This window comes from Canis lupus, chromosome 18 (genome assembly GCF_003254725.2).
Source record: "Canis lupus dingo isolate Sandy chromosome 18, ASM325472v2, whole genome shotgun sequence".
Lineage (NCBI taxonomy): Eukaryota > Metazoa > Chordata > Mammalia > Carnivora > Canidae > Canis > Canis lupus.
The window spans coordinates 7,058,001-7,072,166 of NC_064260.1; the positions used below are offsets into that span (position 1 = coordinate 7,058,001).

At 47.4% G+C, this 14,166-nt stretch overlaps 1 protein-coding gene across 4 annotated transcripts in view; it reads right to left on the reverse strand.

The window, feature by feature from the left end:
* Window positions 1-14,166, reverse strand: part of HECW1 (HECT, C2 and WW domain containing E3 ubiquitin protein ligase 1) — a 448,536-nt gene that overhangs the window by 433,361 nt on the left and 1,009 nt on the right. For 2 of the 4 annotated variants that reach the window (XM_049096371.1, XM_025449281.3), the window contains exon 2: window positions 13,146-13,380. In XM_049096371.1, the coding sequence (XP_048952328.1) occupies window positions 13,146-13,268 (123 nt within the window). In that variant the 5' untranslated portion in view covers window positions 13,269-13,380. Of the gene's footprint in view, window positions 1-13,145; window positions 13,381-13,853; window positions 13,983-14,166 lie in introns of those variants that run through there. The other 2 variants (XM_049096372.1, XM_049096373.1) reach the window with 2 other exon arrangements.

The window sequence follows — 14,166 nt, forward strand, 5'->3', positions numbered from 1 at the left end:
AAATAAATAAATAAAATCTTTAAGAAAAATAGACTTAAAAAAAAAAAAACCAGAAGGCAAGCCCACCCTAGTCTGCAGGCCCTTGCATAATGGTAAGTATATGTCATATTTTAAAACTAAAAGTTTTTGAGACGCCTGGGTGGCTCAGCAGTTGAGCACCTGCCTTTGGCTCAGTCAGGGTGTGATCCTGGAGTCCTAGGATCGAGTACCACCTCGGGCTCCTTGCAGGGAGCCTGCTTCTCCCTCTGCCTGTGTCTCTGCCTCTCTCTCTCTCTCTCTCTCTGTCTCTCATGAATAAATAAATAAAATCCTAAAAAAAAAAAAAAAACCCTAAAACTTTTAAGATGGCATAGTAAAAATCAAGAGGACTATTCCCAGTGGTGAAGGTGGGGATACAGAGGTGAAAAAGCCTTGCATGATGCTTTATAGACAAGAGGAAACAACAATTCGAGAGGAAGATAAGGAATCAGGCTGATGGGGTTTTATTCAAAAAAGAGCAAACTCTATCTACTGTTGATCCCTGAACAACACAGCTTGGAACTGCGTGGGTTGACTTATATGCGGATTTTTTTTCAATAGATACAGTAAAGTACCATAAATGTATTTTCTCTTATGATTTTCTTAATCACATTTTCTCTCCTCTGGCTTACTTTATTGTAAGAATACAGTACATAACACATATTAAACACAACGCGTGTTAATCGACTATGTTCTTGGTAAGGCCTCCGTCAATAGCAGGTTAGTAGTGTTTAAATTTTTTGAGGAGTCAAAAGTTATACCTGGATTTTCAACTGCATGAGGGTTGGCACCCCTCACCCCCATGTCGCTCAAGTGTCAACTGTACGTAGATGCCCCCCGAAAACTTTGGGCCCTTTTCCCATGGCACACTGAGACAGTAGGAGGCTCGCAGGATTGTTGTAAACCCAAGTCACATGGCCTCTGTACAGCTTATCGTGGAGGTGGTAATGGAAGATGCAGGCCCCAGGCCCCTGTCCAGCATCCCAACAAAGGATCCCAGCGACCCCTGCTCAGCGGGACACTGGCACACTGATGCCTCACTGCGCTAAAGTAATTCTGAGTAACAGAAAATACTTATTACTATTGAATCTAAATCCTCTGCCCTAGCTCTCATTTTGGACTCAGGGCAAGTCTCTCTGCCACATTTCAGCTTTTTGGTTATTTGGAGCCAGGATCATGGTCCTTTCTTTCCATCCTAGAAATCTTCAAAGCACAGTTTTTATAGAGCAAAAGCTGCAAATTGGAGGTTTACAGTTATGCCTGGTCTGGCCCACTGAGTATTGCCATATCATTAAACTGAATAAGAAAAAAAAAATCTTAAAAAACTAAAACTCTCTTAAGTATCCAGCCCTTTGGTTTTCCTAGAGAAATCAGAAGAACTAGCAACACGCGCATACATATCAGCAATCTCGGCTTGAATCTAAGTAGCTACCAGCACAAGCCCCTGGCTCACGGTCCCCTGCCTGCAACTGTGCCCCTCCCCCAACCCTGGAATCTGCATTTGCCTGGACTCCAAGGATAAGCAAGCTTCCTGCCCAGCCCTAAAAGCACCCAGCAAATGGGGCTGCAAAGCATCAAGCCAGCAGCCCAGAGACAGCTTCTCATCCCAGGTCTCATGAATGCAGGGGCTGTGACCCAGGGAGATGGCTGTCTCATGGTCAGGACCGGGAGAGGGTTAAGTGGGACAAGGCTTAGGTGCCTTCCCCGGCCAGCATTCTATGAATCTATAAATGGCTTAGGTAATTTTCAAACCTCACTGAGCTCATTGCCTGAAAAATACCGGAAGTCATGAGTTCCACCTGCTAATGGCACTTGGAAAAAAATAGATTTGAAAAATAAAATATCTGGATCCCTCAAAAGCCATTTGCAAATTCATACCAAGATGTGCTAAATGCAAAAACAAAGCCATTCACTCTCTTTTGCCTCTGAAATGAAATTTTAAAGGCAAGAGTTCTTACAATTAAGAAAAAATTCCTACCGCAAAGCTTAATGTTCTTATAAAAATTGTGCATCGATCACATTATTCAATGGAGACCAGTGAACGCTTGAAAAAGGGAGGGGTCAGGATCCCAGAATGACCTTTTCTCCTCTTAAAGTGTGACACTTCCGACACCTAATTCCTACCCTCCCCCATTACTCCCACTGCTTGGGTTTAGATTTGTTTCATTTCTCTTGCCATAACCTCTCAACTTTCTCCATAGAGTTGACATGGTTCATTCAATACTTTCTCTAAGAAACTAGAAAATATCCTAGGTTAGCATGATAAATGCCATTTAACCCAGAACAGGATGCAGACCTCTGGAGAGGAGAATCTGGCCTTCTTGCCTCCCTTCCCCATTCTCAGCAGCCTGAGGCCCAGCGTCCAGTGCGGTCTCCATCCCAGGCCTTGTCCACTTGTTAATGGTGTGCACCAAAGCACGCCGTTCACTCACCTGGTTCTGGAAGCCTGCAGGTCCTGAGCAGGTAACCAGTCTGAGCTACAGAATATCCCTTGACACAGCTGTTCACTGAAGTCGATATAAAATATTTAGATGAAAAAGTACTTCCTGCTCCAGAAGATTCTCTGGATCACTGCACTAAAACACCATTTGCGGCAAAGTCTTGAGTCATGAGGAAACAGGATCCTACAGCAGTGGGTTCTCAAGTAACAGACCCAGTACTCTGGCCCTAAAGTGTCTAAGATCAACACAGGAGCATTCAATTTGGTGAAATTAAATTTAAGATTGGGGAATCCCTGGTGGCTCAGTGGTTTAGCGCTGCCTTCAGCCCAGGGTGTGATCCTGGAGTCCCGGGATCGAGTCCCACGTCCAGCTCCCTGCATGGAGCCTGCTTCTCCCTCTACCTGTGTCTCTGCCTCTCTCTCTCTCTGTGTCTCTCATGAATAAATAAATAAAAAATAAAAAAAATAAGAGTAGCACAACCATTTCTAAATCCCTGACAAGAGCAATGTTCTGTTTTATGACCGAACTGTGAGTATATTCTCAGAAGAGAGATCGTAAACTTGAGGACCTCACTCCTAGCTCTGTGAAAACAGGGACTGGCTGCTTATCCACTCACCAGGGTCACCTAGCCCTCAGAGCAGGGTCTGGTATCTAACAGATGCTCCACTAGCAGTGTGAAAATAAAACAATCACTCTTGGGGCGCCTGGTTCAGACGGTGGAGTGTACAGCTCTTGGTCTCAGGGTTGTGAGTTCGAGCCCCACGGTGTGTATAAAGATGAAATAAAAATTAAAAAATCTTTGTAAAAAATCACTCTTAAAAGACACAACTTTTTCAATTTGCTTTCTCAAACTAAATGTTTCTCCACTGCAGGCATTCTATTCTGCTGTATTTTTTTGCACTTTTTCACCTTAAGCTTCAAATAGATTTTTGTCTAGATGTTCAAATCCCACACACAAGCAAATATAAATACCTGTCACATAATAGAAGCTCAAGAAATGTCTTTTGGTGAATAAAACAACTGAAAATTATTTGAAAATAATTAACCTGAACTTCAAAAGATTATATACATGTCTTATATATTTTATATATATATATATAGCTCTATATTATCTGTACGTAGATACGTGTTATACATACACACAATGAATTTTTATCTTGATTTGTGATCCAATAGTCCCTAGGTCATATTTTTCATTAGAAGCTTATAGCCTCTTCATTATACATATAGTGATATATTTCCTCTCTCTTGGGAAAGAGCTGAAAATAGCTATTAGTGACTTTCAACTATTTTCCCTAGGATGTCACACCAGGATCTGAATGTATGTTTCTGAGACAGAGGCATTTCACTTGCTTGCAACGAAAGGATGGAGAATGCTTGCAAAGTTCTTGCGAGAGGTATTTCATCAAAAATTGTGCTCGCCTGAGACTCAAAGTTGTCGTGAAGATAGAGAACGGCATTGCCAACAAGACTCTCTGGTGAAACTGAACCAGATGACTTCATTGTGAATTGTTTATGCCATCAGAGAAGCTCTAAGAAACAGACCACCTCATTCTTTCGAGTAGACCCCAGGTTTAAGCAAAGTCCCCCAAGCATGGCCCACCAGAGTCAAGGGGCCAGATATGCTCAGGTATTTCCAAAAATGAATGTACCACGCAAGCAGCAAGGGAACATATAAATGTTGTTTCCTATTGCCTAGGCTCTGAGTCCTATGAAATTATGTAATTTCTTCTCTATTGCTTCTTTCTGAAGATCTAAAAAGTCAAGCTTCTGAAGAAGGAAGTCACACAGATACTGGTAAGAAAGTAACACGGAGCATCCCTTTGGGGAAAGTTATCAGACATTCTTCTGTTCGTGTCTGGGCTGGACAGCAGAGAGAAGACAAGACAGGTTCCATCTCTTATTGGGCGATCTTGGGAAAACCTCTCCGGTCCTCGGGCTTGCTCATTTATATACAAGGATATTAAAAATTTAAGATATGGTCCAGCTAAAAACTGCATTCCGTCTTTAAACAGTGAGTTCTGTTCCTGGGCACTATTCTTGGCATTTAGGACAATCAACAAAAAAAGCAGGATAGAAATTCCTGTCCTTGCGGAGTTCACCTCTTCCAATTTTCCACTTATTGTTATAAGCATTTCATGGATGCATACATTGTGCATAACGCCATTCTAGAAGCAATAAAATACAGTCCTGCTCAACTCAGGTTGTTCCTTGGGGCACTCATTTATTTAACATTCAGAGACGTACCTGCAATGGCAGATACCAGGACAAGTGTTTTCAGGATACTAAGATAAATGTGACACAGTCCTTACCCTTAGGGAGCCCATCATTTAGTAGGGGGGCTGCAAGGTGGGAGGGTTAATAGTGAGCATGCAGTGATCCCTATCACAGGGAGACTCAGTGTGGAGAGAATCCTATCAACTGGGAAACTCAGGATGTGAGTTAAGCTAGTTCTTAAAAATGGGTAAGTTTACAGAAGGCTAGGGAATCTAAGAGTAGAGCACAGTCTAAGGAAGAAAGCACATAATTACAGGAAAAGGAAAACACAGAGATGCTTGGAGAAATGGAAAGAAGGTCCATTTGGCTGCAGCAGAGGTCAACAGGATTTCCTAGGACATAGCTGGCTACCACCCACAGACCTGCAAGGCCAGCCTGGGGATGGGCTCTTTATTCTGTAAACTTTGGTGGCTCCCAACAGATTCGAATACAAGAATAACAAGCTCACATTTAAGATGACAAAAACCAGGGTGGACTGGAGGAGGCAGAGACCAGAGGGCAGAGAGTTTTATCTAATTCTAACAACAAAAAGTAGCTCATTAAAATTCGACAATAATGAGTGACCAACTGCTATTTGCCCGGTGGTGAGGAGGACATAAAGACAAGCTTGAGCTTCAACTGTGGGAGTCTGCCAGCCAGGATAAATAACACAGAGATTCAGTACCAACAAAATGGCCAGGCGGTAATGGAGACCCTAAGCCTCACCTTGTGGACTGGAGGAAGACATTTATGAAAAAGAAAAAGAGTATTCTTGAAGGATCCAGAGACCTGAAAATACCATCCAAACTCTAGCCTAACAGATTCTGAAAAGATTTTATTCCATAAAGAGTGTGACTACTCAACAGACACAGGAAAAAATGCTCCACGTCACTCGGGATCAGGGAAATACAACTGAAAACCACAGTGAGATACTACCGCACATCTGTCAGAATGGCTAAAATTAACAAATCAGGAAACAACAATCATTGGCGAGACTGTGGGGAAAGGGGACCCCTCTTACACTGTTGGGGGGAATGCAAGCTGGTGCAGTCTGGAAAATAGTATGGAGGTTCCTCAAAAAGTTAAAAGTTTGACCCAGCAATTGAACTACTAGGTATTTATCCCAGAAGCTAAAACATCGTGATTCAATGGGGCACCTGCATCCCAATGTTCCTACCAGCGGTGTCCACGATAGCCCAACTATGGAAAGAGCTCAGATGTCCACTGACAAATAAATGGATAAAGAAGTTGTGGTGTTTATATATACAATGGAATATCACTCAGCCATCAAAATGAAATCTTACTATTTGCAGCGACGTGCATGACGTGCATGGAACTAGTGGGCATTATGCTCAGTGAAATAAGTCAATCAGAGAAAGACAATTATCATATGATTTTGCTCATATGTGGAATTTTTTTTAAAGATTTTATTTATTCATGAGAGACACAGAGAGAGAGGCAGAGACACAGGCAGAGAGAGAAGTAGGCTCCCTGCGGGGGGAGCCCGATGTGGGACTCGATCCAGGGACTCCGGGATCTCGCCCTGAGCCAAAGGCAGATGCTCAACTGCTAGCCACCCCGGCGTTCCTCATATGTGGAATTTAAGAAACAAAATAGAGGAGCATAGGGGAAGGGAGGGAAAAATAAAATCAGCTGAAATCAGAGGGAGACAAACCATAAGAGACTCTTAACTATAGGAAACAAATTGAGGGTTGCTGGAGGGAAGGTGGGTGGAGGGATAGAGTAACTGGGTGATGGGCATCAGGGAGGGCACGTGATGCAACGAGCGCTGGGTGTTATATAACAACCGATGAATCACTGAACACCTCTGAAACTAGTAATACACTATCTGTTAATTAATTGAATTTCAATAAAATAAAATTAAAGTAAATTAAAAAAAAAAAAAAGAAAAGAGTGTGGCTACTACGTTCTAGGCACTGTTCCAGGCACTGGGCAAATAAATGAGCCCCCACTGGAAAGAGTTTATAAGCTAGGCCGGGAGGCAGACAGTAGACACATAAGCAAGCAAAGATATCACAAATCGAGTAGTGCTGAGTGATGTGAAGAGGAAGGAAGCAGGTACGTGGGTGAGAAGGCCTGGTATATGGGGGGTCAGGGAAAGCCTCTCTGAAGGAGTGATGTGTCATTACCCAAGGGGCAAGCCTACAGGTGCCTGGGACGCAACCCCTTCCCCGCACACGCATCCCTCCAGGTCAAGAGACCAGCGGGGTGAGGGTGTGACTGGCAAGGTGGGGACACAGCCTTGGGAGGTGGGGACACGGCCTTGGGAGGTGGGGACACGGCCTTGGGAGGCAGGAGCCGGACACCCAGCCGCGCAGGGCCTGTATGCCAAAGAGGAAGTCTGGATTTCATTCCGAGAGGGATGCAACCATCGGAAGAACATGGGCAAAGAACTAACAGAGCTTTCTGACTGTTCCGTGGTGTGTTCGTGCTGCCTGCCAACACCTAAAATAAGGCCTGACACATAACAGACATTTAGTCAATATTTGGTGAACGAATGAATGATCATCTGGGCTGCCGCACAAAGAACAGATTGCAGATGGGCACGAATGCGGGAGACTGGTTGGGCATCAGTGCAGAAGCTGAGCCCTCACGGTGGCTGGGACAAGCCTGGTGGCGCTGGCCAGAGCGGGCCGGAAAGGGGACAGCCAGTTGCAGAAAGCTAGCTCAGGGGAGACAGAGAAGTCAGGGGCTCGAAGGCATCCGGCCCGAGCAACGGGAAGGACAGGGGTGTCCCTTGCACAGGGGGGACCTCCGAAGGGGAAGCAGCTCTGAGGATGAAAATTGGGGGTTGTATTTTGCACATATAAATTGCAGGATGCGTAGCATTTGGGGCGATGCTGGTGGTGGCGTCAGGGCATGATCAGGACGGGCCACCGAGATAAACTTGGGGTCGTCGGCCTGAAAGCAGTATTGAGACCAAAGGCAGGCATATAGGGGAGAGCTGTGAAAGCCAAGCCCTAGAGGATCCCAGATTCCATCCTGTGGGGCCGCAAAGTCAGAGGCCACTGAGAGATCCCAGGACACAGCGGGAATCCGGGAGACCCAGGGGTCCTGGAAGTGGGAGGCTCGAGAGAGAAAGTGGGTCCAGTGCACGAGCAGCAACAGATGGAGAGCGGACCCCGCGCTGGATGAGCCGAGGCCACCGGCGAGCAGCACAGGGACAGCGGGAGGGAAGGCCGGGACCGGAGCCTGCGCTGGGTGCTCCGAGAGGTAGGAGGGGACGGGAGGCAAGAGCCCCCAGGGTGCCCCCGATGAACGACAGTATTCTGGTCTCAGACTGTAGGGCCGGCCAGGATTTGCTTTATTTTCTTCATAATTTACAGATCTGTGAAACATCTTGTTAGCCCCAACCAAACATTACACAATAAAATATGTTTCTACGGGGCTTGGGCGGGGGAAGAAAGAAAGCCAGTGTAGACAACTTTGTCCGGGCGTGTTCCATAAGAGGGGACCGAGCACTGACCAACCGTGAGGGGCGTGGAGTCTGGGGAGGGACCTGCAAAGGTCATCTACCACAGCACATTTCTGGGCCAACTGTCTGTTGCCCTCCTGACGCACAGGTCTCAGGCCTCATCAGGGACACTGGTGATGCTCCAAGCTCCTTTTGTCTCAACCTCAAACAGCTCATTTCCGCAACATTGACTTAAGCTCAGAATAGAGGGGAAAAGTTTTGTTGACTTAGGAGTCTTAAGTTTTGATGGTAAAAGGAAGCAACAATAACATTAAGGAAAGAGAAGTCCTCTTAAGGGGAAAAAATCTATGTGGGTCGTGTCCTGTGGTTTTCCAGCTGGTCAGGGTGTTACGGGAAGGATCGTGGTGGGTGGCTGCTGGGCCCCCTCAGCTCCACTACTGACGGCAAGCAAGCAAGGTCCAAGGTGCTCACCCCTAGCCTCCCGTCACCCTGAATCTCTGAATTGCAGGCCTGAGGCTTCTGTGTCTCAAACTGCTGTGACTTAAACCCCGAAAGCAAAAGCAGGGAACGTCTGTGCGAGTTAAATTAGTGTCAATTTAAGGACAAAGCGATTGAATCACAATCGCTGGCCATGGATGTGAATTTTGGTCTTCTTTTTTTTCCCCCTTCCACACACATGATATTTCCCTGACATCTGTTCAATACAAATAGATCTAGAAAGTGTGAAAGGGAAAATCTGCTCCACTAAATATATAAAAGGGACCCCGAGTGAAGTCTCCATGATGGCATTCGTCATTATGGGCACAGATGGTGCCCCTTTCCAGCGCTCCCTCCTCCCTACCCCACCCCCAACGCCAGCTTCAGTTCCATCCACTGAATTCTCCCCAAATTACTGCAGGCCAATATCAGATGCTGGATAACCCCAGAGGAGCCTACCGGTATGCGATATCCTCATTTAGCAATCCTCTGTGTGCATCAAGCTTTGGGCCAATAAATCCAGAAGAGCCTGGGTTCTCAACTAACAATGTGAGCAGCGTGCATCACCTGTTGCTATGGGAATCCAGATGCTTTTCTCTAGTGCCCTGGAAGCTTAGTGGTCTTTGGGATACCCTGCCAATAAGCAGTGACACTAATGGCACCCTGCACGGACTACTTAACATCTTCCCCACCACGCCCACGTCACAGAACATGACAACCACCTCCAGTAAACACCCACACATCCAAACCTTGGTGTGGGATATATAAATCATTTGTATACTGCTTTGTTTCATAAAGTGTTTAAGGAGGCTTTAAGACAAATGCCCAGGGACGCCTGGGTGGCTCAGCGGTTGAGCGTCTGCACTGGGCTCAGGGTGTGACCCTGGGGTCCTGGGATCGAGTCCTGCGTCGGGCTCCCTACAGGGAGCCTGCTTCTCCCTCTGCCTGTGTCTCTGCCTCTCTCTCTCTGTCTCTCATGAATAAATAAAATCTTAAAAAAAAAAAAAAGACAAATGGCCAGTGGTCAGCAAGTCCTCATTCATGTCCAACAAAATCATCAGACAAGCTGGCCTGTCTCTAAACCTCATCGTATCTTAACTTGAGAAACAGCGTTTATGAGGAAAGTAGAAGGGGTTCCAATAGGTAGAAGGTTATGAAGCTCTGACTCCTGCACCTGGCGGGGCAGGGTGAGGGTGGGTGGGTGTGTGTTCCGGCTGTGGCCGGAGGTCAGCTGAGCTCAAGGAGGGGCAGAAACACAAAACAGTAAGTAAATAAGTAAATCAATAAAAGCAAAATGAGGGACCGGAAGGAAATGGGAACATTGTTAGATGAATCCCAGGGAACACTTCTGACCGCCGGAGTTACTCAACTGTGAAACACGCTCCACAGTGAGAATAAAAACATTTTACCATAGGTCCTGGAACTTTGACTATCAAACCCTAAACTTGCAAACATTCTATACAGAAATTGAGGATTATCCACTTTTTCACCACTGCCCTCCTCACTGGGAACAGAAATGCCACAAATCTTTTCTTTTAATATAGCAAATCTAATTTTACAAATAAAAAAGAATTGTTAGAGCTATTGTTAACAGAGGGCCCCAAATGATTATTAGGTAGCCCAGAGGCTAACACGCATAGCCTTAAGTATTTCTAGTATAGTCATTGCAAAGTGAAATTTAGAAATAAATGTAAATATTAATGCAATTATAATTAATACTGATATTTTTCTCCCTCTAACTCCCTCAATTGAATAAACCAACAAAAACAATCCCAGAATCATGGCGCTAGACATGACCTTTGGGATGACCTGGTTCAACTCACTACTTTCAAAGAAGAGGAAACTAACCCTCAGAGAGGAAAAGTGACTTGAAAAAAAAGCCACGTGGAACCTTCCACACTGTTTTCTCTGTAAGTCCATCAATGTCAAACATGCCCAGGGCTGCATTACAGTGGGACGGGGGGGTTTGAACTTCCTGGTTTCCTAATGGTAACCCAGTCTGTTCCTTCAGGGGGGGGAAATTACGGAGGTGATGGGATGGATGCAAAGGGTCCATCTGGAAGTCATACCTGTTAGCATAGACATCTGCCTCCGAGGATGCTCAGTCAGAGCGGGCTGGCCCAGCAAGGACGGTTGTCCCTGGGCCAGCTGCTGGCTGGTTTCAGAGGCGCAGCGCACAGTGGTTACATGTCATTCGAACAAACAGTGGTCAGTTAGGTGATTCCCAAAACGAGCCCATTATCTGAGGAAGCTTTCGGCGGTGGAACAAGCTTTAGAGAGGAGGTGGCAAAGGGGGCTCACCCTCACCGTGGCTTATATTAAATGACACACTCTAAATAACTAATCAGCAAATAAGGAGAAAGCCCGTTACCCAATATTCTTCTTGGTACCCCAGGCCCCACCAAATCTTTCGCCCTAGTGAACAACGACAATAGCAACAACAAAAAGAAGACCTGTTTGAGTCATTGGCTAATTTCATTTAGAGGAAAATCCAGATACCAGGGTTAAAACACATTGCAACTAGGTTGGAGGCCGGAGTGCTGGGACGGGATAGGTTGCCCTCTCAGGCCACAGCAAGACAGAACCAAGCAGCTATCAGATCAATTTTACCAAAGGATAATTCTGGTTTTTCAAATAAGAGAGCACCCAAGCGTGCAGCATCTGGACTTGCAGTCCACCTGATTTCTCACTGAGTGTGTGTGTGGGGGGGGGGGGGGGAGACACTCTCTCTGGGGCAGCATGGGGGAAGGCCTGCATTTGAGTCCTGGCTCACCTGTTCCCTCAGAGGCTTACATAACCCCATCTGACTCCCGGAGGGATGAATGCCCCCCTGTCTCCTGCCTAAAGGAGCAGAGGGCATTTTTTATGGCCTGGAATGCACCCCACCCACATTCCTGAGAACATACCCCTGTCCCAAGCAAAGTGCAATGTGCTGGAGAGATGAGAGGTGAATTGAACAATGTGCTTGTCCTCGAGATGCTCGGAGCATGTTCCAGACAAGGGGGCTGTGGCCCTTCCACACCTCACGTAGCTGCAATATGATAAGAGCTGCCTTAGCGGTATGAACCAGAAGGCTACGGAAACAAGAGAGGGAGTGATTCACTGCGCCTGGCAGGTATCCTTATCCCAGGATATTATTTTAATTGTAACTTTAAAACAAATGAGTGCACTACGGTGGAAAATTGAGTAGATGAGCATAAATCAATGACCAAGTATCTCAACCATCCCTAAACGGTAAAAATTACTACAAGCACATTAAAAATGCTCTGCTTGCCCGTTTAGAGTCATTGTCGCCTCATTTCTCTAACGAACATCAGTGCTAGCAAGTTTTGCAAACAATATCAAATTCTATGAAGGAAAGTAAGTCAGATGGTATTGCCAATTGCCGCGTAGGATGAAACAGCTACTTAGAGTCTTTCATTAAAAACTGAAAAAAAAATCAGTCATGGGAAATAAGCTACATTGTCCATTATCTACAAAAGATGGGGCTGTCATAAATAACTCATCAACAAATAAGGAGAAAGCCCGTTACCCAATATTCTTCTTGGTACCCCAGGCCCCACCAAATCTTTCGCCCTAGTGAACAACAACAATGACAACAACAAAAAGAAGACCTGTTTGAGTCATTGGCTAATTTCATTTAGAGGAAAATACAGATACCGGGGTCAAAACAAATCGCAAGGTGTAAAAATAAACCATAAATTCCATAGTCTGTCCCTGGTCTGTTTGCATGATTTGGGCTGTCATCACCGGCCTGGCCAAACCGGGTAAGTCGTCTGATTCCTCTACCGTTACCACCCAGTGCTGGAACTGGAAGGAACCACACACATCAGCTAGCCCAACTTCCTCACTTTGCTGGTAGGGAGGATGGCAGAGGCTGGACCGCATCCTCCCAGGATCACATCTGTCCTTTCAGCATCCCCCATAGTGATACTCATACCTGATGCAAGCATCCCAGAAAGTAAAGCTTACACGATCTTTTAAAACATCCGTCTTCAGAAGCCAGAAGCGCGAAGGGAGAGCAAAATGACGCTACGTACACGAGTCACAGGAGCTGCAGTCCCTGTACTGATGCATTCGTGGGCTGCTCCGGCTCGCAAGGTGGTCTCCCTACCGAGTCGGTCAGGTCAGGATCTAAACAAACTTAGGCGATTTGCCTTCGTGAAATAACTACCTGAGACAACAAGAACTGTCACTCCCCAAAGCTGCTGAACTGCCCTAGACTGGGATTCCAGAATGAGTCAGAACATGGCTTGTATTAAACCACACACTCCAAAGTTCAATTTGCCTGGAGGTCTAGGCACTAACACACCGGCTCCGTTCTCCGTTTTTCCAAAGCCACGTCCCAGAGGAGGCTGCAAACAGAGGGAGGGAATGGGCACCGGGGAACCCTGCACGCTCTTCCGCTCCGCCAAGCAGGCACACGCATTCATACCAGGGCGGGCATGTGGACCCTAATCCCTTCTTAGTGGAAAACACACATTTTCAAAATGAATCCCCGATCTAGAACGAATTACCGTAATAGCCACAGCCGGAGCGAGTCCGCTGATGAGAAACGCAGATCTGGCCACCTGCTTTGAGACGCCTTGGACCACCACGCCGCCTGGGTCTTTAAAGTCGGGCCTTTTCAGGTAGGGCATCTGCCCTCCTAAATCGCGTTTATATCCCAGGACAAGAGAGACGATGCCTCCCTTAGTCTTTGAACTAGGCTGCTCCTCCCGTATCCATTTCTGCTGAACACAGCCTTGTTATCTTTGCAGAGAGAGAGAGAGAGAGGGAGAGAGAGGAGGGAGAGAGAGAGAAAATAAATAAATAAAATAAAATAAAGATAAAAACCAAGGGGACAATTGCACCACTGCAGATCCCAAGAGAAGTAAGCGCAAAACTACAGCAACGTCAAATGAAATCCTCAGCAACTAGGAAAACCCCCACATGCGATGGGCTGTCAGCTCGGTGCAGCCGGGGCGCGCTGTGCCCGGAACCACGGGAGGCCGGCGTCTCCGCAGCCTGTGTCCCTGCCAGCTCCCCCACGCTCACCCTGGCCAGGCAAGTTGTGGTCCCTGCGTGCAGGACAGACAGACGGAGCACGCGCCACAGCCCGCAGGCCCGCCGGGCGCACCCGCGAGGCGCTGGGGGCGCGGGGGGCGGAGGGGCCACATTGTCTGCGTCCCGGCTTTGGCTGCGTGGTGGCGGCCGCGGGGACGCAAGGGCAGAAGGAAGCGCACCTCCAGCCGGGGCTGCCGGCCGTGCGGGTCGCGGTGCGGTCGCGGGGAGCCCCGGCTGCTCCCGCGGCAACTCCGGCGGCAGGCCCGGGGCGCGGAGGGCCGGGGGGAGGCGCTGGACAAGCGCCCCAGCGCGCATCCTCCAGCCTGCCCCCCCGGAGCCCCCGGAGCCCCCGGACCCCCGGACCCCCGGACCCCCGCGCTGCGCGGGACACGATTGTCTACCCCCCCCCCCCCAGCTCCGGTTCACAAGGGGTGGGTGTGGGCTGGGAAGGGGGATTACGTAGGTCTCTCCGCCCCCTCCCCTGACACCTCC